Source organism: Lichenostomus cassidix, chromosome 29 (assembly GCF_008360975.1).
Source record: "Lichenostomus cassidix isolate B80296 chromosome 29, HeHo_3.0, whole genome shotgun sequence".
In the NCBI taxonomy this organism is placed as follows: domain Eukaryota; kingdom Metazoa; phylum Chordata; class Aves; order Passeriformes; family Meliphagidae; genus Lichenostomus; species Lichenostomus cassidix.
Genome location: NC_139509.1, coordinates 1,979,031 through 2,006,633, shown reverse-complemented (window position 1 = coordinate 2,006,633; position 27,603 = coordinate 1,979,031). Strand labels below are relative to the sequence as shown.

Genomic DNA, 27,603 nt, shown 5'->3' with positions numbered 1-27,603 from the left:
TGGTGACACGGTGACACGGTGACAGTCAGAGGCAAAGGTGGGGCACAGCCCTGGTGACAAAGGGGTGACCCTGGTGACACCGCAGGACCCTGGTGACAATGGGGTGGCAGTTGGTGACACTCAGAGGCGCAGGTGGGGCACGGCCCTGGTGACACTGCAGGACCCTGGTGACACGGTGACACGGTGATACTGGTGACACTCAGAGGCGCAGGTGGGGCACAGCCCTGGTGACAATGGGGTGACACGGTGACACCGCAGGACCCTGGTGACACGGTGACATGGTGGCACTCAGAGGCACAGGTGGGGCACAGCTCTGGTGACAATGGGGTGACCCTGGTGGCACTCAGAGGCGCAGGTGGGGCACGGCCCTGGTGACACAGTGACACGGTGACACTCAGAGGCGCAGGTGGGGCACAGCCCTGGTGACACAGTGACACGGTGACACTCAGAGGCGCAGGTGGGGCACAGCCCTGGTGACACAGTGACACGGTGACACGGTGGCAGTCAGAGGCGCAGGTAGGGCACAGCTCTGGTGACACCGCAGGACCCTGGTGACAATGGGGTGACCCTGGTGGCACTCAGAGGCGCAGGTGGGGCACAGCCCTGGTGACATCGCAGGACCCTGGTGACACTGCAGGACCCTGGTGACACAGTGACACGGTGGCACTCAGAGGCGCAGGTGGGGCACGGCCCTGGTGACACTGCAGGACCCTGGTGACACGGTGGCACGGTGGCACTCAGAGGCGCAGGTGGGGCACAGCCCTGGTGACACTGGTGACACTCAGAGGCGCAGGTGGGGCACGGCCCTGGTGACACGGTGACACTCAGAGGCGCAGGTGGGGCACGGCCCTGGTGACACCGCAGGACCCTGGTGACAATGGGGTGACCCTGGTGACAGTCAGAGGCGCAGGTGGGGCACAGCCCTGGTGACACGGTGACACCGCGGTCAGAGGCGCAGGTGGGGCACGGCCCTGGTGACACAGTGACCCTGGTGACACTCAGAGGCGCAGGTGGGGCACAGCTCTGGTGACACTGGTGACACTCAGAGGCGCAGGTGGGGCACAGCCCTGGTGACACGGTGACACAGTGACACGGTGGCACTCAGAGGCGCAGGTGGGGCACGGCCCTGGTGACAAAGGGGTGACACTGGTGACACTCAGAGGCGCAGGTGGGGCACAGCCCTGGTGACATCGCAGGACCCTGGTGACATGGTGACACGGTGACATGGTGACACTCAGAGGCGCAGGTGGGGCACAGCCCTGGTGACATCGCGGAAGAACGGGTGGCTCAGGGCGGCTTTGGCTGAGATTCGCTTGTTGGGATCATAGTGCAGCATGTGCTGAGAGACAATGGGGATAAATAAATAATGGGGATAAATAAATAATGGGGATAAATAAATAATGGGGATAAATAAATAATGGGGATAAATAATGGGAATAACGGGGAAAGAGTGGGAAAAATGGGAAAAATAATGGGGAAAAATAATGGGGAAAATAATGAGAATAATGGGAAATATAATGGGGAAAATAATGGGAAAAAATGGGAAAAATAATGGGGAAACAATGGGGAAATAAATAATGGGAAATAATGGGGAATAAATAATGGGGAAATAAATAATGGGAAATAATGGGGAATAAATAATGGGAATAATAGGGATAATGGGGAATAAATGGGAATAAATAATGGGAATAATGGGGGTAATGGGGAATAATGGGGAAATGATGGGGAAAATAGTGGGGAATAAATGGGAAATAATGGGGAATAAATAATGGCGAAATAAATAATGGGAAAAAATAATGGGAATAATGGGGATAATGGGAATAATGAGAAATAAATAATGGGAATAATGGGGATAATGGGGATAATGGGAAATGATGGGGAATTAATGAGGAATAATGGCGAAATAATTGGGGAATAAAGGGGAATAATGGGAATAATGGGAATAATGGGAAATAATGGGGATAATGGGGAATAATGGGGAAAAATAATGGGAATAATGGGAAATAATGGAGATAACAGGAATAATGGGAATAATGGGAAATAAATAATGGGAATAATGGGGAAATAATGGGGAATAATGGGGGAATAATGGGGAATATAATGGGGAAATAATGGGAATAAATAAGGGGAATAATGGGGAAATAATGGGGGAAAATGGGAATAATGGGGGAAAAAGGGGAAATAATGGGGAATAATGGGGAAATAATGCGGAAATAATGGGAATAATGGGGAATAATGGGGAAAAAGGGAAAAATGGGGGAAAAAGGGCGAAATGGGAAAATGGGAAAAATGGGGTTTAGTGGGGTGGAATTATCCCCCAGAACCCAGCTGGGGGAAAATGGGGGAAATTGGGGAAAAAATGGGGGAAAAATGGGAAAAAAGGGAGAAAAAATGGGGAAAAAGGAAGGAAAAAGAGGGAAAAGGGGGAAAAAAGTGAGAAAAAATGGGGAAAAAAGTGGGAAAAAAGAGGGGAAAAGGGAGAAAAAATGGGGGAAAGTGGAAAAGAGGAAGAGTGTGGAAAAAAGTGGAAAAAATCAGGAAAAAAGCAGGAAAAAAATGGGAAAAAGTGGGAAAAAAGAGGAGTGGAAAGAAGTGGGGAAAAGTGGAAAAAAGCAGGAAAAAAGTGGAAAATAAAGAAAAAAGTGGGAAAAAGAGGAAAAAGAGGAAAAAGTGGGAAAAAGTGGAAAAAAGTGGGAAAAAGTCAGAAAAAAGGCGGAAAAAAGTGGGAAAAAAGAGGAAGAGTGTGAAAAAAGTGGAAAAAAGGAAAAAGGAGGAGTGTAAAAAAAGTGGAAAAAGCAGAAAAAAGGAGGAAAAAAGTGGAAAAGAGCAGGAAAAAACTGGAGAAAAGCAGGAAAAAAGCAGGAAAAAAGTGGAAAAAAGACCAAAAAAGGGGGAAAAAAGCAGGAAAAAAGCAGGAAAAAAGGTGGAAAAAAGGAGGAAAAAGTGGAAAAACTCAGGAAAAAAGGAGGAAAAAAGTGGAAAAAAGGAGGAAAAAAATTGGAAAAAAAGGAGGAAAAAAAGTGGAAAAAAGCGAGGAAAAAAGAGAAAAAAAGTGGGGAAAAGCAGGAAAAAAATGAGGAAAAAAAGCCAGAAAAGAGTGGAAAAAAGACCAAAAAGTGGACAAAATTGGAAAAAAAACAGAAAAAAGGTGGGAAAAAAGCAGGAAAAAAGCGAGGAAAAAAGACAAAAAAGCAGGAAAAAACCAGAAAAAAAGTGGGAAAAAAAGCAGAAAAAAGACAAAAAAGTGGGGAAAAAACAGAAAAAAGGTGGAAAAAAGGCGGAAAAAAGCAGGAAAAAAAGCAGGAAAAAAGCAGAAAAAAAGCAGAAAAAAAGCAGAAAAAAAGCAGAAAAAAAGCAGAAAAAAACCAAACCAAGTGTGACAAAGCAGTCAAACCCCCCAAAACCCCCCAAAACCCCCCTTTACCGCCAGCAGCTTGCGGCCCTCCTCGTCGAGCGGCGGCAGCACCTTGGCCAGGTCCTGGCGCGCCCAGCGGGGGAAGGTGGGTTTGTAGTCGGGCAGGGAGGACACGCCTGGCCAGAGAGACTCGTCTGGAGTGCCCAGAGTGCGGAAAATGCGGAACAGCTGGTCGATCTCCGAGTCACCCGGGAACAGGGCGCGGCGCGTGATCTGCGACACAGGGGACAGGGACAGTCAGGGACAGGGACAGTCAGGGACAGGGACAGGCAGGAGGACACAGGGACTGATCTCCGAGTCACCCGGGAACAGGGCGCGGCGAGTGATCTGCGACACAGGGGACAGTCAGGGGGACACAGGGGACAGGGACAGTCAGGGATAGGGACAGGCAGGGACAGGGACAGTCAGGGGGACAGTCAGGGAGAGGGGACAGGGGACAGGGACAGGCAGGGGGACACAGGGACTGATCTCCGAGTCACCCGGGAACAGGGCGCGGCGCGTGATCTGGGGACACAGGGGACAGTCAGGGATATGGGGACACCGGGGACATGGGGACACCGGGGACACAGGGGACAGGGACAGTCAGGGACAGGGGACAGGGACAGTCAGGGGGACACAGGGACTGATCTCCGAGTCACCCAGGAACAGAGCGTGGCACATGATCTGGGATGGGGACAGGGACAGTCAGGGACAGGGACAGGGACAGGCAGGAGACAGTCAGGGACAGGGGACACAGGGGATAGGGACAGGGGGACACAGAGACTGATCTCCGAGTCACCCGGGAACAGGGCGCGGCGAGTGATCTGGGACAGTCAGGGACAGGGACAGGGGACAGGCAGGTGACACAGGGGACAGTCAGGGATAGGGGACAGGGGACAGGCAGGGGACAGGGACAGGGGACAGGGGACAGGGACAGTCAGGGAGAGGGACAGGGGACAGTCAGGGGACAGGCAGGGACAGGGACAGTCAGGGACAGGGACAGGGACAGGCAGAGACAAGGGACAGGCAGTGACAGGGGACAGTCAGGGGACAGGGGACAGGGACAGGCAGAGACAACGGACAGGCAGGGACAGGGGGCAGTCAGGGGACAGGGACAGAGACAGACAGGAACAGGTAGGGGACAGTCAGGGACAGGGGGACACCGGGGACATGGGGACAGTCAGGGACAGTCAGGGGACAGTTAGGGAGACACAGGGGACTGATCTTGGGAGTCACCCGGGAACAGCGCAGCGGGTGATCTGGGATGGGGACAGGGACAGTCAGGGGCACACAGGGGACAGGCAGGGGACAGTCAGGGGACACTGGGATCAATCTTGGAGTCACCCAGGAACAGCACCTGGCAATGGAGCTGGGGGACAGAGGGGACACGGGGACACCCTCAGGGGACACAGGGGACATCCCCAGGGGACAGGGGACACAGTCAGGGGACAGGAAACACCCCCAGGGGACACAGGGCTTGATCCCAGAATCACCAGGAAACAGAGCCCAGTGAAGGAGCTGGGGACAGGGGACACCACAGGGGGACACAGGGGACATCCCCAGGGAACAGGGGACACCCGTGGGACACAGGGATTGACCTTGGAATCACTTGGGAACAGAGCCTGGCGAGTGATCTGGGGGGACAGAGGGGACAGTCAGGGGACAGTCAGGGGACATAGGTATTGGCCTGATCTGGGGGGACACAGGGGACATCCCCAGGGGACAGTCAGGGGACAATCAGGGGACAGGGGACATCCCCAGGGGACACAGAGATCGATCTCAGAGTCACCCAGGAGCAGCGCCTGGAGAGGAATCTGGGGGGACAGTCAGGGGACACAGCCAGGGGACAGGGGACACAGGGATTGCCACCATCTGGGGGGTCTGAGGGGACACAGGGGACATCCCCAGGGGGACAACAGAGCCCAGCGTGTGATCTGGTGGGACAGGGGGGTCAGGGGACAGGGGACATCCCAACAGGGACAGGGGACACCCAGGGGACACCCAGGGGACACAGGGATGGATCACCTGGCAAGGGATCTGGGGGACATGGGGACAGTCAGGGGACATCCCCAGGGGACAGGGGACACCCCCGGGGGGGTCTGAGGGGACACAGGGGACACCCCGAGGGACCCCTGAGACCCCCTGGGGACCGCTTGGGGACCCCAAAGCCACCCCGGGGGGGTCTGGGGTCACCCAGGGTCCCAAATGTCACCTGAGGGGGTCTGGGGTCACCCAGGGGGACCCTAACGTCACCTCAGGGGGGTTTGGGGACATTCTGGACACCCCAAAGCCACCCTGGGGGGGTCTGGGGTCACTCAGGGGACTCCAATGTCACCTCAGGGGGGTCTGGGGACATCCTGAACACCCCAAAACCATCCCAGGGAGCTCTGGGGTCACCCGAGGTCCCCAACCCCGCCCTGTCCCCTCCCCCCGATGGTTTCCTGTCCCCTCCCCCCCCGGAAGCTGAGGTCACCCTGTGACGTGGGACAGGCAGGTCACGGGGTGTCCCCTCCCCCCCACCCCACAATGTCCCTTTGTCCCCCCAGGGTCACCCCAGGGCTGATGACGTCACTGCGGGGGGGGCTGGGCGTCCCCAGTGTCACCTCAGGGGGGTTTGGGGACAGCCAGGACACTCCCTGGGACCCCAATGTCACCCCAAGGGACCCCAGTGTCACCCCAGGGACCCCAATGTCACCTCAAGGGGGGTCTGGGCATCCTGGATGTCCCCAGTGTCACCCTGGGGGTCCCTGGTGTCACCCTGGCGTGGCCCTGAGGATCCCAATGTCACCCTGGGGACCCCAGTGTCACCCCATGTCACCTGCAGTGTCACCTGTGTGTCACCCTGATGTCACCGTGTGTCCTCCTGTCACCCCAATGTCACCGCAGTGTCATCCTGCTGTCACCCCAGTGTCACCGCAATGTCACTGTGTATCGCCATGTGTCACCCTGATGTCCCCCACTGTCCCCATGTGTTACCCCAATGTCACCGCAGTGTCACCTGTGTGTCACCGTGATGTCACTGTGTGTCCTCCTGTCACCCCAATGTCACCCCAGTGTCATGCCAATGTCACCATGTGTCCCTGCAGTGTCCCTGCGTGTCACCCAATGTCCCTGCACTGTCACCTGTGCATCACCCTAATGTCACCCCAATGTCACTGCAGTGTCATCCTGCTGTCACCCCGAGGTCACCGCAATGTCACTGTCTATCGCCATGTGTCACCCTGATGTCACCCACTGTCCCCATGTGTTACCCCAATGTCCCTGCAGTGTCACTGTGTGTCACCCAATGTCCCTGCAGTGTCACCTGTGTGTCACCCTGATGTCACTGTGTGTCCTCCTGTCACTCCAATGTCACTGCAGTGTCATCCTCCTGTCACCCCAGTGTCACCCAATGTCACCCCAGTGCCAGCCCAACATCACCGCATGTCCCCACAGTGTCACTGTGTGTCACCCAATGTCCCTGCAGTGTCACCTGTGTGTCACCCTGATGTCACCGTGCGTCCTCCTGTCACCCCAATGTCACCGCAGTGTCACCCTGATGTCACCCCAGTGTCCCAATGTCCCCATGTGTCACCCCAGTGTCCCCATGTGTAACCCAATGTCTCCGCACTGTCCCTGTGTGTCACCCAATGTCCCCAGTGTCCCCTTGTGTCCCTTCAGTGTCCTCATGTGTCACCCCAGTGTCCCTACGGTATCCCCACGGTGTCCCCACAGTGTCACCCAATGTCCCCTTGTGTCCCCATGTGTGACCCCAATGTCCCCCCAATGTCACTCCAATGTCCCTGCACTGTCCCCATGTGTCACCCCAATGTCCCTGCAGTGTCTCCTTGTGTCCCCCTGTCCCTGGAGCGTCCCCATGTGTCACCCCAGTGTCCCTGCAGTGTCCCTGTGTGTCCCCGCAGTGTCCCCATGTCACTGTGTGTCACCTCAGTGTCCCCCCAATGTCACCATAATGTCCCCTTGTGTCCCTGTGTGTCACTGCAATGTCCCCACACTGTCCCTGTGTGTCACCCCAATGTCGCCACAGTGTCACTCCATGTCCCCTGGTGTCCCCGCAGTGTCCCCTCAGTGTCCCCTCAGTGTCCCCTGGTGTCCCTGTCACTCACCATCTCAGCGAAGATGCAGCCCAAGCTCCAGATGTCAACAGCTGTACTGTAGTACTTACAGCCCAGCAGGATCTCGGGGGCACGGTACCACAGCGTCACCACCTGGGGACATTGGGGACATTGGGGACATTGGGGACAGCACTGGGGACAGTGTGAGATCCCACAGGTACCACAGCGTCACCACCTGTCACCAGAGAGGGACATTGGGGACATTGGGGACACCATTGGGGACAGTGTGAGATCCCACAGGTACCACAGCATCACCACCTGGGGACATTGGGGACATTGGGGACAGCATGAGAGATCCCACAGGTACCACAGCGTCACCACCTGGGGACATTGGGGACATTGGGGACACCATTGGGGACATTGGGGACAGCATTGGGGACATTGGGGACACCCTGACACCAACCAGGGAACCCCACAGGTACCACAGCGTCACCACCTGGGGACATCATTGGGGACATTGGGGACAGTGTGAGATCCCACAGGTACCACAGTCACCACCTGTCACCAGAGAGGGACATTGGGGACATTGGGGACAGCATGAGAGATCCCACAGGGAACCAGGGAACCCCACAGGTACCACAGGGTCACCACCTGGGGACATTGGGGACATTGGGGACACCATTGGGGACACTGTGAGAGATCCCACAGGTACCACAGCGTCACCACCTGGGGACATTGGGGACAGCACTGGGGACATTGGGGACACCCTGACCCCAACAAGGAACCCCACAGGTACCACAGGGTCACCACCTGTCACCAGAGAGGGACATTGGGGACACTGGGGAAATTGGAGACACCGTGAGGGATCCCACAGGTACCACAGCGTCACCACCTGGGGACATTGGGGACACCCTGACACCAACCAGGGACCTCAAGGGACTCCAGTGTCACTCTGGGGGGGTTTGGAGCTCCGGAATTTCCCCTAAATCCACCCAAATTGCCCTGAATTCACCCCAAATCCTCCCAAAATCCCACAAATCACCCCAAATTCATCCTAAATCCCCCCAAATCCACTACAAATTTCCCCCCAAATTCCCCTGAAAATCACCCCAAATATTCCCCAAATCACCACCTCATGTCTGTAGGTTCTCACAGGCACCCCAAAAGCCCTGGGGTTGTTCTGAACACCCCAAATCCCCCTGAATTCACCCCAAATCTCCCCAAATTCACCCCAAATCCACCCCAAAATCACTCTAAATCCCCCCAAATTCACCCCAAATCCCTTCAAATCCCCCCAAATTCACCACAAATCCACCCCAAATCCCCCAAATTCGCACCAAATCCCCCTCAAACCACCCCAAATCACCCCAAATCCCTCCAAATCCCCCCAAATCCACCCCAAAATCACCCCAAATTCCCCTCAAATCACCCCAAACACACCCCAAATCCCCATCTCATGGCTGTAGGTTCTCACAGGCACCCCAAAAGCCCTGGGGTTGTTCTGAACACCCCAAATCCCCCAATTCACCCCAAATCCACCCCAAAATCATCTAAATCCCCAAATTCACACCAATCCCCTTAAACCACCCCAAATCACTTAAATTCTCAAATCCCCCAAATTCACTACAAATCCCTTCAAATCCCCCCAAATCCACCACAAATCCACCCCAGATTTCCAAATCCCCTCAAACCACCCCAAACGACCCCAAATCCACCCCAAACCCCCCAAACCCACCTCATGGCTGTAGGTCCTGACAGGCACCCCAAACGCCCTGGAAGGGTTCTGAGACCCCAAATCCACCCCCACATCCCCCCAAATCCACCTCAAACCATCTCAAATCCCCCCAAATCACCCCAAATCCCCTAACCACCCCAAAGTCACCCCAAATCCCCCAAATCTACTCAAAATCACTCCAAAATCCCCCCAAACCACCCCAAATCCACCCAAAATCCATCCTAAATCCACCCCAAATCCCTTCAAATCCCCCCCAAGCCCACCTCATGTCTGTAGGTCCTCACAGGCACCCCAAAAGCCCTGGGGTTGTTCTGAACACCCCAAATCTCCCCAAATTCACCCCAAATCCCTTCAAATTCCTCAAATCCCCCAAAATCCACCCCAAATCCCAAATCCCCAAATCTACCCAAAATCCCCCGTTCCCCTCCGAATCCACCCCAAAGTCACCCCAAATCCCCCTCAAACCACCCCAAATCCCCCCAAGCCCACCTCATGGGTGTAGGTCCTGACAGGCACCCCAAAGGCCCTGGCCAGCCCGAAATCCGCCAGCTTGATGGCTCCCTCGGCGTTGATGAGCAGGTTTTGGGGTTTCAGGTCGCGGTGCAGAACCCGGTGGGCGTGACAGAACGCCAGGCCCTGCAGCAGCTGGAACAGGTAGCTCTGGGGACAGTGGGGACAGGGTGACATTGGGGACACAGGGTGACACTGGGGACAGAACCCCCAGGATCCCCCCGGGGTGACACTGGGGTCTCCAGGGTGACATTGGGGTAACCAGGGTGGGTTTGGGGTCACATTGAGCATGGCAGAACGCCAGGCCCTGCAACAGCTGGAACAGGGAACTCTGGGGACAATGGGGACAAGGTGACATTGGGGTCAGTGGCATCAGAACCCCCAGGATCCCCCCAGAGTGACACTGGGGTTTTGGGGTCACAGTGAATGTGACAGAACGCCAGGCCCTGCAGCAGCTGGAACAGGGAACTCTGGGGACAGTGGGGACACAGGGTGACATTGGGGACAGTGGGGTCAGAACCCCCAGGATCCCCCCAGGGTGACATTGGGGTCCTCAAGAGTGACACTGGGGTCACCAGGGTAGATTTGGGGTCACATTGAGAATGACAGAGCACCAGGCCCTGCAGCAGCTGGAACAGGGAACTCTGGGGACAATGGGGACACAGAGTGACATTGGGGGCCTCAGAGTGACATCGGGGTCACAGTGATATTAGGGTCTCCAGAGTGACATCGGGGTCACAGGGCAGGTTTGGGGTCACAGTGAGCATGGCAGAATGCCTGTCCTGCAGCAGCTGGAACAGGTGGGGACAATAGGGACAGGGTGACATTGGGGTCAGACCCCCCAGGATCCCCCCAGAGTGACATTGGGGTCACGGTGATATTAGGGTCCTCAGGGTGACATTGAGATCACCAGGGTGGATTTGGGGTCACATTGAGAATGACAGAGCACCAGGCCCTGCAGCAGCTGGAACAGGGAACTCTGGGGACAATGGGGACACAGAGTGACATTGGGAACAGACCCCCCAGGATGCCCCCAGGGTGACATTGGGGTCCCCAGGGTGGGTTTGGGGTCACGTTGAGAATGGCAGAATGTCAACCCCTGCAGCAGCTGGAACAGGGAACTCTGGGGACAGTGGGGACACAGGGTGACATTGGGGTCAGTGGCATCAGAACCCCCTGGATCCCCCCAGGGTGACATTGGGGTCACCAGGGTGACATTGGGGTTACAGTGACCGTGACAGAACACCAGGCCCTGCAGCAGCTGGAACAGGTAGCTCTGGGGACAGTGGGGACAATGGGGACGCAGGGTGACATTGGGATCCTCAGAGTGGGTTTGGGGTCATGGTGATATTAGGGCCCTCAGGGTGACATTGGGGTCACAGTGAGCATGGCAGAATGCCAGGCCCTGCAGCAGCTGGAACAGGGAACTCTGGGGACAGTGGGGACAGGGTGACATTGGGGACAGTGGGGTCAGAACCCCCTGGATCCCCTCAGGGTGAGATTGGGGTCCTCAGATCCCCTAGGGTGACATTGGGATGTCCTTTGGGATATGTCCAGGGTGTCCCCAGATCCAGGGCCACCCTCAGTGTCCCCCCAAGAGGGTTTAGGGTCCCCAGGGGATTTAGGGTCCCCAGGAGCATTTAGGGTCCCAGGGGAATTTAGGGTCCCCAGGAGGATTTAGAGTCCCCAGGGGGGTTTAGGGTCCCCAAATGTCCCCCCAGGGGATTTAGGGTCCCCAGGAGCATTTAGGGTCCCCAGGAACATTTAGGGTCCCCAGGGGATTTGGGGTCCCCAGGAGGGTTTAGGGTCCCCAGGATATTTGGGGTCGCCGTGTCCAGCCCACCTTGATGAGGGGCAGCGCGATGCCGCTGAGGGACGAGGAGTCCATGAACTTCTTGAGGTCCTGGTGGAGGAACTCGAACACCAGGTAGAGCTTGTTCTCCGTGTGGATGACATCCAGCAGCCTGGGGACATGGGGACAGCGCTGGGGACATGGGGACACACATGGGGACAGCGTTGGGGACATGGGGACACACATGGGGACAGCACTGGGGACAGCACTAGGGACATGGGGACAGCACTGGGGACATGGGGACAGCGTTGGGGACACGGGGACAGCACTGGGGACATGGAGACAGCTTTGGAAACAATATTGGGGACACGGGGACAGCACTGGGGACATGGGGACACGGACAGCAGGTACAGCTTGTTCTCCGTGTGGCTGACATCGAGGCGCCTGGGGACATGGGGACAGCCCAGGGGGCTCAGGGGGACACCATAGGCAGAGGGTGTCCCAAGGCCACAGGGACACCACGGGGACACCATGGGGACACCATGGGGACACCACAGCCATGGGGGAACCACAGCCACAGGGACACCACGGGGACCCTCATGGCCACGGGGACATCACGGTGACACCACAGACCTGCGGGTCCAATGGCCAAGGGGACACCACAGAGTTGGGAGTTCCAAAGACATGGAGACACAACAAGGACATCATGGTGACACCACAGCCATGGGGGTCCCACAGCCACGGGGACATCACAGAGACACCACAGACATGGGGACACCATGGGGACACCACAGGCAAAGGGATTCCATGGGGACACCACAGACCTGCGGGTCCAATGACCAAGGGGACACCATAGAGTTGGGAGTTCCAAAGACATGGAGACACCACAGGGACATCATGGTGACACCACAGCCATGGGGGTCCCACAGCCACGGGGACACCACAGGGACCCCCATGACCACGGGGACATCACAGGGACACCACAGGCAAGGGGATTCCATGGGGACACCAAAGACTTGGAGGTCCCACAGCCATGGGGACATCACAGACCTGGGGGTGCCACTGCCATGGGGACACCACAGGGACCCCCACGGCCACAGGGTTTGTCACGACCACAGCTCCTCCTGGGGACCCCCAAAGCCCCCCAAGTCCCCCAAGCCCCCCAGGACCCCCCAAGTCCCCCCAGGACCCCAAATCCCCCAACTCACTTGACGATGTTGGGATGGTTGAGCTCCTTGAGCAGAGAGATCTCCCTGATGGCAGTGCTGGGGACACCCTCGGTCTCCCTGCGGGGACAGCGGCGACAGCATGAGCCCGGGGACACCCCGAGACCCCCGTGCGACACCCCGGGACCCCCCGGGACCCCCACTCACGTGTCCAGGCGGATCTTCTTGAGCGCCACGACCTCCCCTGTCACCTTGTTGCGCGCCTTGTACACCACGCCGTAGGTCCCCTCGCCGATCTTCTCCACCTTCTGGAAGTTCTCCATGGGGACACCGCGGGGACACCGCGCCGGGGACAGGGGGTGGCCCGGGGGTGGCCCCGGGGGTGGTCCCGGCGGTGGGGGTGGTCCCGGGGAGGGATATCCGGGCTGGGGGTGGGGCGCGGGGGTGTCCCCGGTGGTGGCGGGGGGGTGTCCCCGCGGTGTCCCCGGGAGGCTCGGGGCTGTCCCCGCGGTGTCCCCGCGGTGTCCCCGCGGTGTCCCCGGGGGTCCCGGGGGGTATATCCGGGGTGGGGGTGGGGCAGCGGGACCGTGCCGGCGGGGCGGGGGGGTTGCCCCGGGGGTGTCGCGGGGAGGGTCGGGGTGTCCCTGGGTGTCCCCGGGGTGTCCCTGGGTGTCCCCTGGGTGTCCCCGGGGGTCCCTGGGGGTCCCGAGCGCGGCCGCCGCCTCCCCCCGGCGCGCCAAAGCCGCGGCGGCCCCGCCCGCTCCGCTTCCCGCCTTCCGCCGGCCACGCCCACCGCGCCGCCGCCCATTGGCTGAGCCACCAGTGGCGTCACGCGCGACGCGGGAGATCCCTTAAAGAGATAGCGACACCACCGGGAGCGGGAGCGGGGATTGCGATCGGGACATTGGGGACAGGGACAGGGAGAGGGACAGGGACAGGGACAGGGACACTGGGGACAGGGGATTGGGATCGGGACATTGGGGACAGGGGCAGGGGCAGGGACAGGGACAGGGGGCTGGAATAGGGACACTGGGGACAGGGGATTGGGATCGGGACATTGGCGACAGGGACTGGGATAGGGACCGGAACCGGGAATTGCCATCAGGACACGGACAGGGACAGGGGATTGGGATCGGGACACTGGGGACAGGGGGTTAGAATGGGGACAGGGACCGGGAATAGGAGCAGGGACAGGGACAGGGACAGGGACAGGGACGGGGAGAGGGACAGGGGGTTGGAATAGGGACACTGGGGATAGGGACAGGGGGTTAGAATAGGGACAGGGACAGGGGCAGGGACAGGGACAGGGACAGGGACAGGGGCAGGGACCGGAGATGGGAATCGGGACATGAGGGTCGGGGACCGGGCTAGGGACCGGAACCGGGGACTGTGATCAGGACAGGGACAGGGACAGCGACCGGGGATTGGGATAGACACTGGGGACAGGGACAGGGACAGGGACAGGGACAGGGACAGGGACAGGGACAGGGGATTTGTATAGGGAGAGGGACCGGAGCCGGGGATTGCGATCAGGACAGGGACAGGGACCGGGGATTGGGATAGGGACACTGAGAACAGGGACAGGGACAGGGGATTGGAATAGGGACACTGGGGACAGGGACAGGGACAGGGGATTGGAATAGGGACACTGGGGACAGGGACCGGGGATTGGGATAGGGACACTGAGAACAGGGACAGGGGATTGGAATAGGGACACTGGGGACAGGGACAGGGACAGGGACAGGGACAGGGACAGGGACAGGGACAGGGACAGGGGATTGGTATAGGGAGAGGGACCAGAGCCGGGGATTGCGATCAGGACAGGGACAGGGACCGGGGACCGGGAATTGGAGCAGGGACAGGGACCGAGACCAGGACCGGGACCGGGAATAGCGACCAGGATCGGGATCGGGATCGGGATCGGGACAGGGACACCGCCGGCTCCGGCCCGGATCCTTGTCCGGCGGCCGGACCGGGGCGGCACCGGGGCCGGGATGAGGGTCGGCACCGGACACCGGACACCGACACCGGACACCGGGAGAGGCCCCGGGGCAGCGCTGGCTCCCAGGCGGCCGCACGGGGGGCACACGGGGGTCACGGGGAGCAGCCCCGGGGCACGCACGGGGGTCACGGGGCTCGCCGGGGGTCACGGGGCTCGGCGTGACCCACGGCACGGTCCGACACGAGCGGCTGCACGGCCGGGGACAGCCCGGGGGGACACGGGAACGGCCGGAACGGGAATATCGGGGACCCCCCGTGTGACCCACCGCGATCGGGGTCCCCATGGGTCATTGGGGTCCCTCCGTGTCACCAACCGGGATCGGGGACTCCCTGTGACATTGGGATCCCCTTGTGTCACCCACCACGATTGGGGACCCCATGGCCATTGGGGTCCCTCTTGTGTCACCCACCGGGATCGGGGACCCCCCATGTCACCAACTGGGATCGGGGTGCCCCTGTGACATTGGGGTCCCCCTGGGTCACCCATAGGGATCGGGGACCCCATGGGCGATCAGGGTCCCCTTGTGTCACCAACCGGGATTGGGGACCCCCCATGTCACCCACCAGGATTGAGGACCCCCTGTGCCATTGAGGTCCTCCTGTGCCATCAAATTGGGGTCCCCCAGTGTCACCCACCGGGATCGAGGTCCCCCCGCCCATCAGTGTCCCCCCGATGTCCCCCTCGATGTCCCCACCCCCTGTCAGTGTCACATTGGGGTCCCCTGTTGTGCCAACCCCGGGGGGCAGGGTTGGGGACTCCTTTTGAGCCACACCGGGGTCCCCCGAAAGTGACAGCCCGCGTGTCCCCCGCGTGTCCCCCCGAGCCCCCCGCGACCCCCAAATCCACATCCCTGGGGTCACCACGGGCCGGGAACGGGGGGCGTTCACCCCCAAACCCCTTCCGGAGTCCCCGTGTCCCCCCAAACCCCCGCCTGGATCTGAGGGTGTCCCCATGTCCCCCCAAACCCCCCCCTCGAGTCCCGGTGTCCCCCCAAAATCCCTCCCGGATCTGAGGGGGTTCCCATGTCCCCCCAGATAATGTCACCGAGCTCGGAGGTGTCCCCGTATCCCCCCAAACCCCCACCTCGAGTCCTGATGTTGCCCCCAAACTCCCTTCCGGATATGGGGGGCTCCCCGTGACCCCCCAAATAACGTCACCGAGCTCGGAGAGCTCCCCGAGACCCCCAAACCCCCCCCTCGAGTCCCGGTGTCCCCCAAACCCCCTCCTGGATCTGGGGGGGTTCCCATGTCCCCCCAAATAATGTCACCGAGCTCGGAGGTGTCCCCGTGTCCCCCCAAACCCCCTCCTGGATCTGGGGGCGTTCCTATGTCCCCCCAAAAAAGTCACCGAGCTGGGAGTGTCCTCGTGTCCCCCAAAAGCCCTCCTTCGACTCCTCGTGTCCCCCCAAAAGCCCCTCCCGGCCCCGGGGGGCTCCCCGTGACCCCCAAACCCCCTGCCCGAGCTCGGAGGGCTCCCCGAGACCCCCAAACCCCCACCTCGAGTCCCGGTGTCCCCCAAACACCTTCATGGATCTCGGGGGGTTCCCGTGTCCCCCCAAATATCACCGAGTTGGGGGTGTCCCCGTGTCCCCCCAAACCCCCTGCCCTCCGATCTGGGGGTCCCCGTGTCCTCCCCAAACCCCGTCTCGAGTCCCCGTGTCCCCCCAAACACCCTCCCCGATCTTAGGAAGTCCTCGTGTCCCCCCAAAAACCCCCTCCCAGACTCCCCATGTCCCCCCAAACCCCCTCCGCAAGCTCGGAGGGCTCCCCGTGTCCCCCAGACCCTCCCGGAGTCCCCGTGTCCCCCAAACCCCTCTCGAGTCCTGGTTGTTCCCCCAAACCCCTCCCGGATATGGGGGGCTCCCTGACCCCCAAACCCCTCCCCGGCCCCGGGGGTTCCGTGACCCCAAACCCCCCTCCTTGACCCCTATGTCCCCCAAACCCTTCCCGGAGTCCCCATGTCCCCCCAAACCCCTCCCCGAGCTCGGAGGGCTCCCTGAGACCCCAAAACCCCCTCCTCGACTCCCCGTGACCCCCAAACCCCTCCCGGCCCCGGGGGGCTCCCCGTGACCCCCCAACCGCTCCGGGCAGCCCCACACCGTGTGACCGGAGCCGCACACGCGTGGCCGCACGTGGGTGAGGGGTGGTCCCACCTCCGGCCCCCCTCTTCGGGGTGGTCCCATGCAAATTGCGCCCCTTTTTCTGTCGCCCTGCCCGGCCGCGGCGCCTCTGCCCCGGCGGTGCCCAGCGAGGGGGGACACGGCGCCTTTGGGGACAATGAGGGGACTCGGGGCCATCGCGCTTTTGGGGACACTGCTGGTGCTGGCCCAGGCTCAGCGGCGTGAGTGGGAGTTTGGGGGGTTTTGGGGGGTTTTGTGGGGGTTTTGGGGGGTTTTTGGGGAGTCTTTTTTTGGTTTTTTGGGGGGTTTTTGTGGGGTTTTGGGGGTTTGGGGTGCCGAGCGAACCCTGCGGGGAGATGCGTTGTACCCCAATAATCCCCTTTCGGGTCGTTGTGGAGTTTTTGGGGGTTTTTTATGGAGTTTTTGGGGGGTTTTTTGGGTTTTTTTTGTGGGGTTTTTGTAGGGTTTTGGGGGTCTGGGGCGCAGAGCGAACCCTGCGGGGAGATGGGCTGTACCCCAGTAATCCCCTTTGGGGTCGTTGTGGAGTTTTGTGGGTTTTTTTGTGGAGTTTTTGGGGGGGTTTTGTGGGGGTTTTATGGGGTTTTGGGGTTTGGGGTGCAGAGCGAACCCTGCAGGGAGATTCGTTGTACCCCAATAATCCCCTTTGGGGTCGCTGTGGGGTGGCTGGGGTTGGGGACACTGCAGGGTGGGGTTTGGGGTCTCCATCCCCCTGGGAATGGGGGACAGGGGACACTCCGGGAATGGGGTTTGGGGTCTCCATCCCTCTGGGGTGCTCCCTACAAATGGGGGGACCCCGTTTTGCTGAGGCAGGGGGAGCTGGCAGCCCCCCGAAAATGGGGACAGGGACAGGGGGACCCTGGTGAGTGAGGGGACAAGGAGGGACCTTTCAGACCCCTGAAATTAGGGGGACAGGGGGGACCCGAGACCCCGACAGCGGAGGACATGGGGGGACATTTCAGCCCCTTTGGAAGGGGGACATGGGGGACCTGAGACCCCTGAAAATGGGGGGACATGGGGGACCTGACAGATCCCTGAGAGTTGGGGACATGGGGGACCTGACAGATCCCTGAGAGTTGGGGACATGGGGGACCCGAGACCCCTGACGGTGGGGGACACGGCGGGGGGACATGGGGGACCTGGCAGTGTCCTGAGAGCGGGGGACAAAGGGGACCTTTCAGCCCCTTTGGAAGGGGGACATGGGGGACTTGCAGACCCCGAAAATAGGGGGAAATACGGACCTGGCAGCACCCTAAAAGTGGGGGATATGGGGGACTTTGCAGCCCCCCGACATTGAGGGATCTTGCAGCACCCTAAAAGCGGGGGACATTGGGGGACCCTTGTGAGAGGGGGGACATGGGGGACCTTTCGGACCCCCGAAAATGGGGGGAAATGAGGACCTGGCAGCACCCTAAAAGTGGAGGACAGGGGGGACTTTGCAGCCCCCCGACATTGGGGGAACGTGGCAGCAGGAGATCCTGAGTGGGGGACATTGGGGGACCCTGCAGACCCCTGGCAATGAGGGGACATGGGGGGGACCTGGCAGCACCCTGAAAGTGGGGGACAGGGGGGACCTTGCAGCCCCCCATGAGTGGAGGACATCGGGGGTCCCTTGTGGCAAGGGGGACAAGGAGGAACCCCCGAAAATAGGGGGACATGTGGGACCTGGCAGCACCCTAAAAGTGGGGGACAGGGGGGACTTTGCAGCCCCCAGACACTGGGGGTCCCCGTTAGGGGGGGACACTGGGGGTGTCGCAGCCCCGGTTCTGGGGGTCTCGCAGCCCCCGCTGGGGGGTCGCGGCTCTCTCCCCGCCCCGTCCCGTCCCCTCGCAGCCCCGCCGCGGCTCAGCTGAGCGTCACATGCCAGAGCTTTGGGGCGCCATGTGATGGCTTTGCCCGCGCGCCTTGGCCACAGCTCCGTCACGAGGCCGTGGTTGTCCCCACGGGGTCCCCACGGGGTCCCCACGGCCGGGGGGACACGGCTGGGCACCCCGGGGTGGGGGGCTGGCGGAGCTCTGAGAGAGGGGGACATGGGGGACATTGGGGAACCTGGCAGAGCCCTGAAACCGAGGGACGTGGGGGACATTGGGGACATGGGGGACACTGTGGAACCTGACAGACCCCTGAAATTGGGGGACGTCGGGGACATTGGGGACACTGGGAAACCTGGCAGAGCCCGGAAATTGGGGGACGTGGGGGACATTGGGGACATTGGGGAATCTGAGAGACCTCCGAAAGCGGGGGACATTGGGGACATTGGGGACATTGGGGAACCTGAGAGACCCCCGAGAGCTGAGGACATGGGGATCCAGGCAATGTCCTGGGACTGGGGGACATGTGGGACCCTTGAACGCGGGGGGCACAAGGGGGACATGGGGGACATGTGGCAGACCCCAGGGACGGGGTGGGCGTGGGGGGACCCTGCAGCCCTGCGTGAGGAGGGGACAAGGGGGACATGGCAGTGTCCTGAGACTTGGGGACATGGAGGGACCTGACGATGTCATGAGAGCTGGGGACAAAGGGGACCTGACCATGTCCTGAGAGTTGGGGACATGGGGAACCCTTGAACGGGGGGGACAGAGGGGGACCCGACAGCCGCTGATCGCGGGGCACGGGTGTCCTTGTCCCTGTCCCCTGTCCCCTGTCCCCTGTCCCCTGTCCCCTGTCCCCTGTCCCCTGTCCCCTATCCCCTGTCCCTGTCCTTGTCCCCTGTCCCTGCCCCTGTCCCTTTCCCCTTTCCCCTTTCCCTGTCCCCTGTCCCTATCCCCTCTCCCTGTCGCTGTCCCTGTCCCCATCCCTCTCCCTGTCCCCATCCCTGTCCCCAGGAGCGGCTGGCCGGAGCCGTGGCCGCAGCCAGTCCCCGTGGCTCGGTCGCCCAGCGCCGTTCCGCAGCTGGAACTCGGGGCTCTACCGGCCCTGGCAGGAGGGGACGCGCGACTGCTGGCGAGGTGAGTGCCACACCGCCCCGGGGGGCCACCGGCGGCTCCGGGCTGTCCCCGAGCCCCTCACCCTGTCCCCGAGCAGGCGGCGATGTCACCTTCGACATCAGCAACGACGCTCCCACCATGGCTGGCGCCGAGGCCACCTTCTCCATCGCGCTGCGCTTCCCGGGCAACCAGACGGTGCTCCCCGATGGCCGCGTGGTGTGGAGCCAGAACTGCACCGTTAACGGTGAGAGATCCCCAAAAAACCCCCAAATCCCGGCCCGGGAGCCGCGGCCAGCCCCTGACGGTGTGTCCCCGCAGGAACGCGCGTGGCGCGGGGCGAGCCGGTGTTCCCGGAGCAGCCGGACGCGGCCGGAGCGTTTCCCGACGGACAGCCGCTGCCGCGGGGCAAGCGCGGGAAGTTCGTCTATGTCTGGTGGACGTGGGGTGAGCGCGGGGCGGGGCTGTCCCCAAAGGGGGCCGGGGTGGCACTGGGGTGGCACTGGGATGGCTGAGGTGGCACTGAGCGCAGGGTGTCGCTGGGGTGTCCCCAGGGTGGTACTGACCGTGCTGTGGTGGCACTGATGGTGCTGTGGTGGCACTGACCTCAGAGTGTCCCCGGGGTGGCACTGACCCCACTGCAGTGGCACTGACCCTTCTGCGGTGGCACTGACCCCAGAGTGTCCCCAGGGTGGCACTGACCCTTCTGCGGTGGCACTGACCCTGAGCTGTCCCCAGGGTGGTGCTGACCTCACTGCAGTGGCACTGACCCTTCTGTGGCAGCACTGACCCCAGAGTGTCCCCAAGGTGCCACTCACCCCGCCGCGGTGGCACTGCCCCCCTGTCCTCCTGGTGTCACTGACCCTGCCCCGGTAGCACTGCCCCACTGACCCCGCTGCGGTGGCATTGCCCCTGTTGTGCTGTCACTGACCCCGCTGCGGTGGCACTGTCCCCACTGCCCCCTCTACAGAGGCACTGACCCTGCCCCGGTGGCACTAACCCCGCTGCGGTGGCACTGCCCCGCTGTCCCCATGGTGTCACTGCCCCCGGGGCGGTGTCGCTGTCCCCGCTGTCCCCATGGTGTCACTGCCCCCGGGGTGGTGTCGCTGTCCCCGCTGTCCCCATGGTGGCACTGTCCCCATGGTGTCACTGACCCTGCTGTCCCCATGGTGGCACTGCCCCATCGTCCCTGCTGTGTCACTGACTCTGCCGCGGTGTCACTGACCCCGCGGCGATGTCACTGTCCCTGCTCTCCCCATGGTGGCGCTCACCCTGGGGCAGTGTCACTGGCCCCGGGGCGGTGTCGCTGTCCCCGCTGTCCCCATGGTGGCACTGTCCCCATGGTGGCACTGACCATGGGGCGGTGTCACTGACCCTGGGGCGGTGTCGCTGTCCCCGCTGTCCCCATGCTGTCACTGACCCGGTGGCGGTGTCGCTGTCCCCGTGCTGTCACTGACCCTGGGGCGGTGTCGCTGTCCCCGCTGTCCCCATGCTGTCACTGACCCGGTGGCGGTGTCGCTGTCCCCCTGCTGTCACTGACCGCGGGGCGGTGTCGCTGTCCCCGCTGTCCCCATGGTGGCACTGTCCCCATGGTGGCACTGACCATGGGGCGGTGTCACTGACCCTGTGGCGGTGTCGCTGTCCCCGCTGTCCCCATGGTGGCACTGACCCGGTGTCACTGTCCCCGCTGTCCCCGTGCTGTCACTGACCGCGGGGCGGTGTCGCTGTCCCCGCTGTCCCCGTGCTGTCACTGACTCTGTGGCGGTGTCGCTGTCCCGGCTGTCCCCATGCTGTCACTGACCCGGTGGCGGTGTCGCTGTCCCCGCTGTCCCCGTGCTGTCACTGACTCGGTGGCGGTGTCGCTGTCCCCCTGCTGTCACTGACCGCGGGGCGGTGTCGCTGTCCCCGCTGTCCCCAGGGCGCTACTGGCAGGTGGTGGACGGGGCGATGTCGCGGCTGACGGTGGGGACAGCCGGGGTCCCGCTGGGCTCCTACACCATGGAGGTTGTTGTTTATCACTACCGCGGCCGCCAGAAGTTCATCCCCATCGGCCACGGCAGCACCCAGTTCAGCATCACCGGTGGGGCATGGCATGGGGCGGGAATGGGGAAATGGGGAAATGGGGGGAAATGGGGTGGGAAATGGGGGGGAATGGGGCGGAAATGGGTGGGAAATGGGGTGGGAAATGGGGAGAAATGGAGGGGAAATGGGGTGGGAAATGGGGGGAATGGGGGAGAAATGGGGTGGAAATGGGGAGTAGGAAATGAGAAATGGGGGTAATGGGGTGGGAAATGGGGCAGGAAATGGGGCAGAAAATGGGGTAGGGAATGGGGGAGAAATGGGGTGGGAAATGGGGCAGAAAATGGGGCAGGAAATGGGGGGGAAATGGGGTGGTGGGTATTGGGTGGTGGGAAATGGGGCAGTGGGAATTGGGGTGGTGGGATATGGGGCGGTGGGGAATGGGAAATGGGGCGGTGGGTGTTGGGAAATGGGGTGGTGGGGAATTGGGTAATGTGCAATGGGGCGGTGGGTGCTGGGGCTGTAGGTGACACTGGGTGCAGGTGACACTGGGTACTGGCACTGCAGGTGACACTGGCTGCAGGTGACACCGGCTGCTGGCACTGTCGGTGACAACATGGCAGTGGCAGCAGCTGCCCAAGCGCTGTCCCCCTCTGGCCGCGTCACCCCGCCCTGGCTGGCAGTGACCGCGCTGTCCCCTCCCTGTCCCCTCTCTGTCCCCTCCCTGTCCCTCTCTGTCCCCCAGACCAGGTCCCGTTCGCCGTGGACGTGTCGCAGCTGCAGGACGCGGTTGTCGCCGACGGTCGCTTCGTGCGGAACCGCGCGGTGGCGTTCACGGTGCGCCTGCACGACCCGAGCCACTACCTGCGCGACGCCGACGTGTCCTACTCGTGGGACTTCGGCGACCAGAGCGGCACGCTGATCTCGCGCAGCGCCACCGTCACGCACACCTATCGCGACATCGGCTCCTTCTCGGCCAGCGTGGTGCTGCAGGCTGCCATCCCGCTGAGCCCCTGCGGCCCCACGGCTGGCCCGTCACCCTCGCAGGGTCCCACGGCTGCCACCGAGCCCGCGGCCACCACCCCTGCCGGGGGACAGAGCACGGCGGCGGCGGCCAGCACGGGTGAGGGGCGGGGGAGGTGACACGGGGGGTGACAAGGGGGAGTCCTGGGGGGTGACAAGGGGGAGACCCGGGGGGTGACACGGGGGAGTCCCGGCGGGTGGCACGGGGGACACCGATGGCCGGTGGGGACTCCGATCCCGGTGGGTGACACGGCACAGGAGACCCTGCTGGCACCCGGTGGGTGACACGGGGGGCCCGATGTCACAGGGAGGTCCCGATCCTGGTGGGTGACACGGCACAGGTGGTCCCCAATCCCGGTGGGTGACACGGGGGGACCCCAATGACACAGAGGGACCCTGATCTGATGGCACAGGGGGTCCCCAGTCCCGGTGGGTGACACGGGAGAACCCCGACCTGATGCACCCGGGGGGGTCCGGGGGTGGCCCGCGGTGGGGGTGGCCCCGGTGTCGCCCCGCCCCATAGGGTGTGGTCCCAGTGTCCCTCTCGCCCCACCGTGTCGCCCCGACCCCGCGGTGTCTGTGTCCCCAGTGTCCCCTGAGGTGGCACTGAGCACCCCCAACCCCGACTCTGGGGGTCCCGGGGTGTCCCGCAGTGACCCCAAACCCACGGTGACCCCAAAGCCATGGTGACCCCAAACCCACGGTGACCCAAACCCATGGTGACCCCAAACCCATGGTGACCCCAACCCCATGGTGATCCCAACCCCATGGTGACCCCAAACCCATGGTGACCCCAACCCCATGGTGATCCCAACCCCATGGTGACCCCAAACCCATGGTGATCCCAACCCCATGGTGACCCCAAACCCACGGTGACCCCAAACCCATGGTGACCCCAACCCCACGGTGACCCCAACCCCGCTGTCCCCGCAGCTCCCGCCGCCTCCGGGGAGCCCGCGGAGCCCACCGGGGGGTCGGCGGTGGACCCCTCGGACCCCGCGGTCACCGAGCCCGCTGTCCCCGTTGTCACCGAGCCCTCTGCCGCCACCGATCCCGCTGTCACCGCCGCCGCCGAGCCCTCTGTCCCCGCTGTCACCGAGCTCTCGGTCCCCTCCGCCACCGACCCCGCGCTCAGCACCGCCGCCGCCGCCACCTCCTCGGTGTCCCCCGCTGTCGCCACAGCCGCCGGCGACACGCCGGTCACCGCCGTGCCCTCGGAGGGGACAGCGGCCGCAGGTCGGTGCTGGCCCGGGGCGGGGGTGGCGGCGGGGAGGGGACAATGCCGGGCTGTCCCCAGGGCTCGGTGTCCCCCTGTCCTTGCCCAGCGTCCTCCGTGTGTCCGGCAGACGCGGCGACAGACGGAGCGGCGGGTGATGTCACCGCGGCAGCCACAGCTGGAGCCACAGCTGGATCTGCCGCCGAAGCCACAGCTGGAGCCACAGCTGGATCTGCCGTTGATGCCACAGCTGGAGCCACAGCTGGATCTGCCGTCGATGCCACAGCTGCGGCCACGCTGGGAGTCACGGTGGATGTCACCGCCGCAGCCACCGCGGGAGCCACGGCTGTGTCCCTGGCCGCTGCCACAGCTGGAGCCACACCCGGGGCCACAGCTGGAGCCACAGCTGGAGCCACAGCCGCAGCCACAGCCGCAGCCACAGCCGCAGCCACCGCCCAGCCGCTGGCACTGGTCAAGCGGCAGGCTCCGGCCGAGGACTCTCCCGGCTGTGTCCTCTATCGCTATGGCACCTTCGCCACCCAGCTGGACATCGTCCGTGAGTCCGGCGGGTCCCGGGGGGTGTCCCGGGGGTTCCAGGGGGTCTCAGGGTGTCCCGGGGGGTCTTGGGGGCTCTCGGGGTGTCCGGTGAGGGCTGTCCCGGGGTTCCCGCGGGATCCCGGGGTGTCCCGGGGGGTCTCAGAGTGTCCCCTCAGGGCTGTCCGGGGTGTCTCGGAGTGCCCCGGGGGTCTCGGGGGGTCCCGGGATGTCCCGAGGTGTCCCCTCAGGGCTGTCCGGTCCCGCTGACCACCCCACGGCACCCGGCAGAGGGCATCGAGAGCGTGGCCATCGTGCAGGTGGTGCCCGTGGTGCCCGAGGGCAGCGGCAGCAGCGTGGAGCTGACCGTGACCTGCGAGGGAGGGTGAGTGGCGACAGCGGCGACAATGGGGACAACGGTGACAATGGGGACAATGGGGACAATGGGGACTACGGGGACAACGGCGACAATGGGGACAATGGGGACAACGGGGACAATGGGGACAACGGCGACAATGGGGACAACGGGGACAATGGGGACAATGGGGACAATGGGGACTACGGGGACAACGGGGACAACGGGGACAATGGGGACAACGGGGACAACGGCCAGCCCCGGGCGTGTCCCCCGCGCTGAGCGCCGCTCCCGCAGGCTGCCCGAGGAGGTGTGCACGGTGGTGGCGGACGCCGAGTGTCGCACGGCGGAGGCGGAGTCGTGCTCGGCGGTGTCGCCGTCGCCGGGCTGCGAGCTCGTGCTGCGGCAGGACTTCAACCGCTCCGGCCTCTTCTGCCTCAACGTGTCGCTGGCCAACGGCAACGGGCTGGCCGTGGCCACCACCCGGGTGGCCGTCGGAGGTGCGGCAGGGTGACAAGGGGGCTGGGGGGAGGGGCTGGGGGTGACAGGGACAAGGTGACAGGGTCCGGGGGATGTCCCTGGGTGTCCCTGGTGGGACTGAGCTGTCCCTGTCCCAGCGGCAGTGACAGGGACACGGTGACAAGGTTCGGGATGTGTCCCCAAGGTGCCCTGGGTGAGACTGATCTGTCCCTGTCCCGGCGGAGGTGACAGGGACAGGGTGATAGTGTCCGGGGGCTGTCCCCGTTGTGTCCCCGGGTGGGACTGATCTGTCCCCGTCCCGGCGGAGGTGACAGGGACAGGGTGGCAGGGTCCCGGGGATGTCCCCGGTGGGGTCTGGGGGATGTCCCCGGGTGGGACTGGTTTGTCCCCGTCCCGGCGGAGGTGACAGGGACAGGGTGATAGTGTCCGGGGGCTGTCCCCGGCTGTCCCCGGTGTCCCCGGGCGGCACTGAGCTGTCGCTGTCGCTGTCCCCAGGAGCCGCTCAGGCCAGCGGCCGCACCACGCTGTTCGTGGGACTCGTGCTGGTGGCAGCAGCGCTGGGCACGGCAGCCTTCACCTACAGGTAAAGAGGGGACAGCGGCGACACCGCGGCGACACGCGGGGGACATGGCGGGGACACACGGGGGGGGCTCAGGGGGTGAGGGGACACCGCGAGGACACGATGAGGACACACGGGGGGGCTCGAGGGGTTCGGGGACACCGCGGGACACACGGGGGACATGGCGAGAGGTGGCTCAGGGGGTGAGGGGACAGCGGGGACACAACGGGGACATGGCGGGGACACAGTAGGGACACCCAGCCCATGGGATGGGGTGACACTGTGGGGTGGGGGGATATTATGGGCTGGGGGACACTGGGGACACATCCCGTGGGGAGGGGACACTGTGGGGTGAGGGACGGCAGGGACACTCCCCATGGGGTTGGGGACACTGTGGGGTTGGGGACACACTGTGGGGTTGGGACATTTCCTATGGGTTGGGGTGACATTCCATGGGGCCGGGAGGGACATCAGGCCCACTCCTATGGGGTTGGGCACACTCCTATGGGGTTGGGGACACTATGGGGTTGGAGTCACTCCTATGGGTTTGGGGACGCAACATGGGGTGGGAGGGACATCAGGGACACTCCCTATGGGGTTGGGGACACTCTATGGGGTTGGAGTCGCTCCCTATGGGATCAGGGTCACTCCTATGGGGTTGGGGACACTCCTGTGGGGTTGGGGACACACTATGGGGTTGGGTGACTCCCTATGGGATTTAGGATACTCTCATGGGGTTGGGGTCACTGCTATGGATCAGGGTCACTCCGGGATTGGGGTCACAATGGGGTTGGGGACAATATGGGACTGGGATTACTCTTATGGGGCTGGGGTCACTCCTATGGGATTGGGTGACTCCCTATGGGATTTGGGACACTCTTATGGGGTTGGGGACACACTATGGGATTGGAGTCACTCGCTATGGGATCAGTGTCACTCCTATGGGGTTGGGGTCACTCCGGGATTGGGTTCACTACGGGGTTGGGGACAATATGGGACTGGGATCACTCCTATGGGGCTGGGGTCACTCCTATGGGATTTGGGACACTCGTATGGGATTGGGGACACACTATGGGGTTGGGGTCACTCCCCTCGCTCAGCGCCACCCCAACCTGTCCCCTGTCCCCTGTCCCCAGACGAGTCAAGTACACAGCGCTGGCCGCTCCCCCCGCGCCCCCCCGGCCCCGCGGCTGGCTGTCCCCAAGTGTCGCCGTGCGGCTCCTGCAGCGCGCGCTGGGCGGGGCTGGGGGTCCCAGCGGCGAGAGCAGCCCCCTGCTCCGGGGACACTCGGTGTAGAGACCCCTCCCCAAACCCCCCCGCGCCCCCTGGCCTGGCCCGAGCCCCCAGGACCCCCCCGGGGCCGAGGGGACACCGCTGGTGGCCGAGGGGACACCGCTGGTGGCCGAGGGGACACCACGAATAAAGGCTCGGCTGGCCGCTGGCTCTGCGTGCTCTGAGTGTTGGGGGGTCTGGGGGGGTTTGGTGGTCCTGGGTGGGTTTTTGAGGGGCCTGGGGGAATTTTAGGGGAATTTTCGGGGTCTTGTGTGGGTTTTTGGGGGTCTGGGGGTGGTTTGGGGGTCCTGGGAGGTTTTTGGGTTTTTTGGGGGTCTGAGGAATTTTAGGAGGATTTTTGGGGATCCTGGGAGCTCTGGGTGGGTTTTTGGGGGGTCTGGAGGAATTTCAGGGGAATTTTCTGGCGTCC

The 27,603-nt window shown here is 62.7% G+C and overlaps 2 protein-coding genes across 7 annotated transcripts; one reads left to right on the top strand and one right to left on the bottom strand.

The window, feature by feature from the left end:
• Positions 1-901: 901 nt before the first annotated feature.
• Positions 902-13,456, bottom strand: CDK2 (cyclin dependent kinase 2). Of its 4 annotated transcripts, none has more exons than XM_085041234.1 (8): positions 12,860-13,456; positions 12,695-12,772; positions 11,538-11,658; positions 9,674-9,844; positions 7,501-7,602; positions 3,425-3,628; positions 1,217-1,339; positions 902-923 (listed from the first exon to the last, which is right to left on the bottom strand). In XM_085041234.1, exons 1-7 carry the CDS (start codon positions 12,973-12,975, stop codon positions 1,235-1,237), a joined length of 897 nt encoding a protein of 298 aa, XP_084897360.1. In that variant the 5' UTR covers positions 12,976-13,456; the 3' UTR covers positions 902-923; positions 1,217-1,234. The 4 variants fall into 4 exon arrangements, with proteins under 4 accessions (XP_084897360.1, XP_084897361.1, XP_084897359.1 ...); XM_085041235.1 differs by having other exon boundaries at positions 902-958; positions 1,247-1,339; XM_085041233.1 differs by lacking the exon at positions 902-923 and adding an exon at positions 943-971.
• PMEL (premelanosome protein) lies at positions 9,711-27,233 on the top strand. 3 transcript variants are annotated; one of them, XM_085041179.1, is made up of 12 exons: positions 9,711-9,838; positions 19,617-19,739; positions 19,816-19,962; positions 20,037-20,162; positions 21,634-21,795; positions 22,480-22,857; positions 23,691-23,993; positions 24,104-24,529; positions 24,799-24,892; positions 25,160-25,362; positions 25,838-25,925; positions 27,038-27,233. In XM_085041179.1, the coding sequence occupies exons 3-12, from the start codon at positions 19,857-19,859 to the stop codon at positions 27,195-27,197; spliced, it is 2,046 nt and encodes a 681-aa protein (XP_084897305.1). In that variant the 5' UTR covers positions 9,711-9,838; positions 19,617-19,739; positions 19,816-19,856; the 3' UTR covers positions 27,198-27,233. The 3 variants fall into 3 exon arrangements, with proteins under 3 accessions (XP_084897305.1, XP_084897304.1, XP_084897303.1); XM_085041178.1 differs by lacking the exon at positions 9,711-9,838 and adding an exon at positions 11,482-11,621; XM_085041177.1 differs by lacking the exon at positions 9,711-9,838 and adding an exon at positions 16,784-16,994.
• Positions 27,234-27,603: the final 370 nt, after the last annotated feature.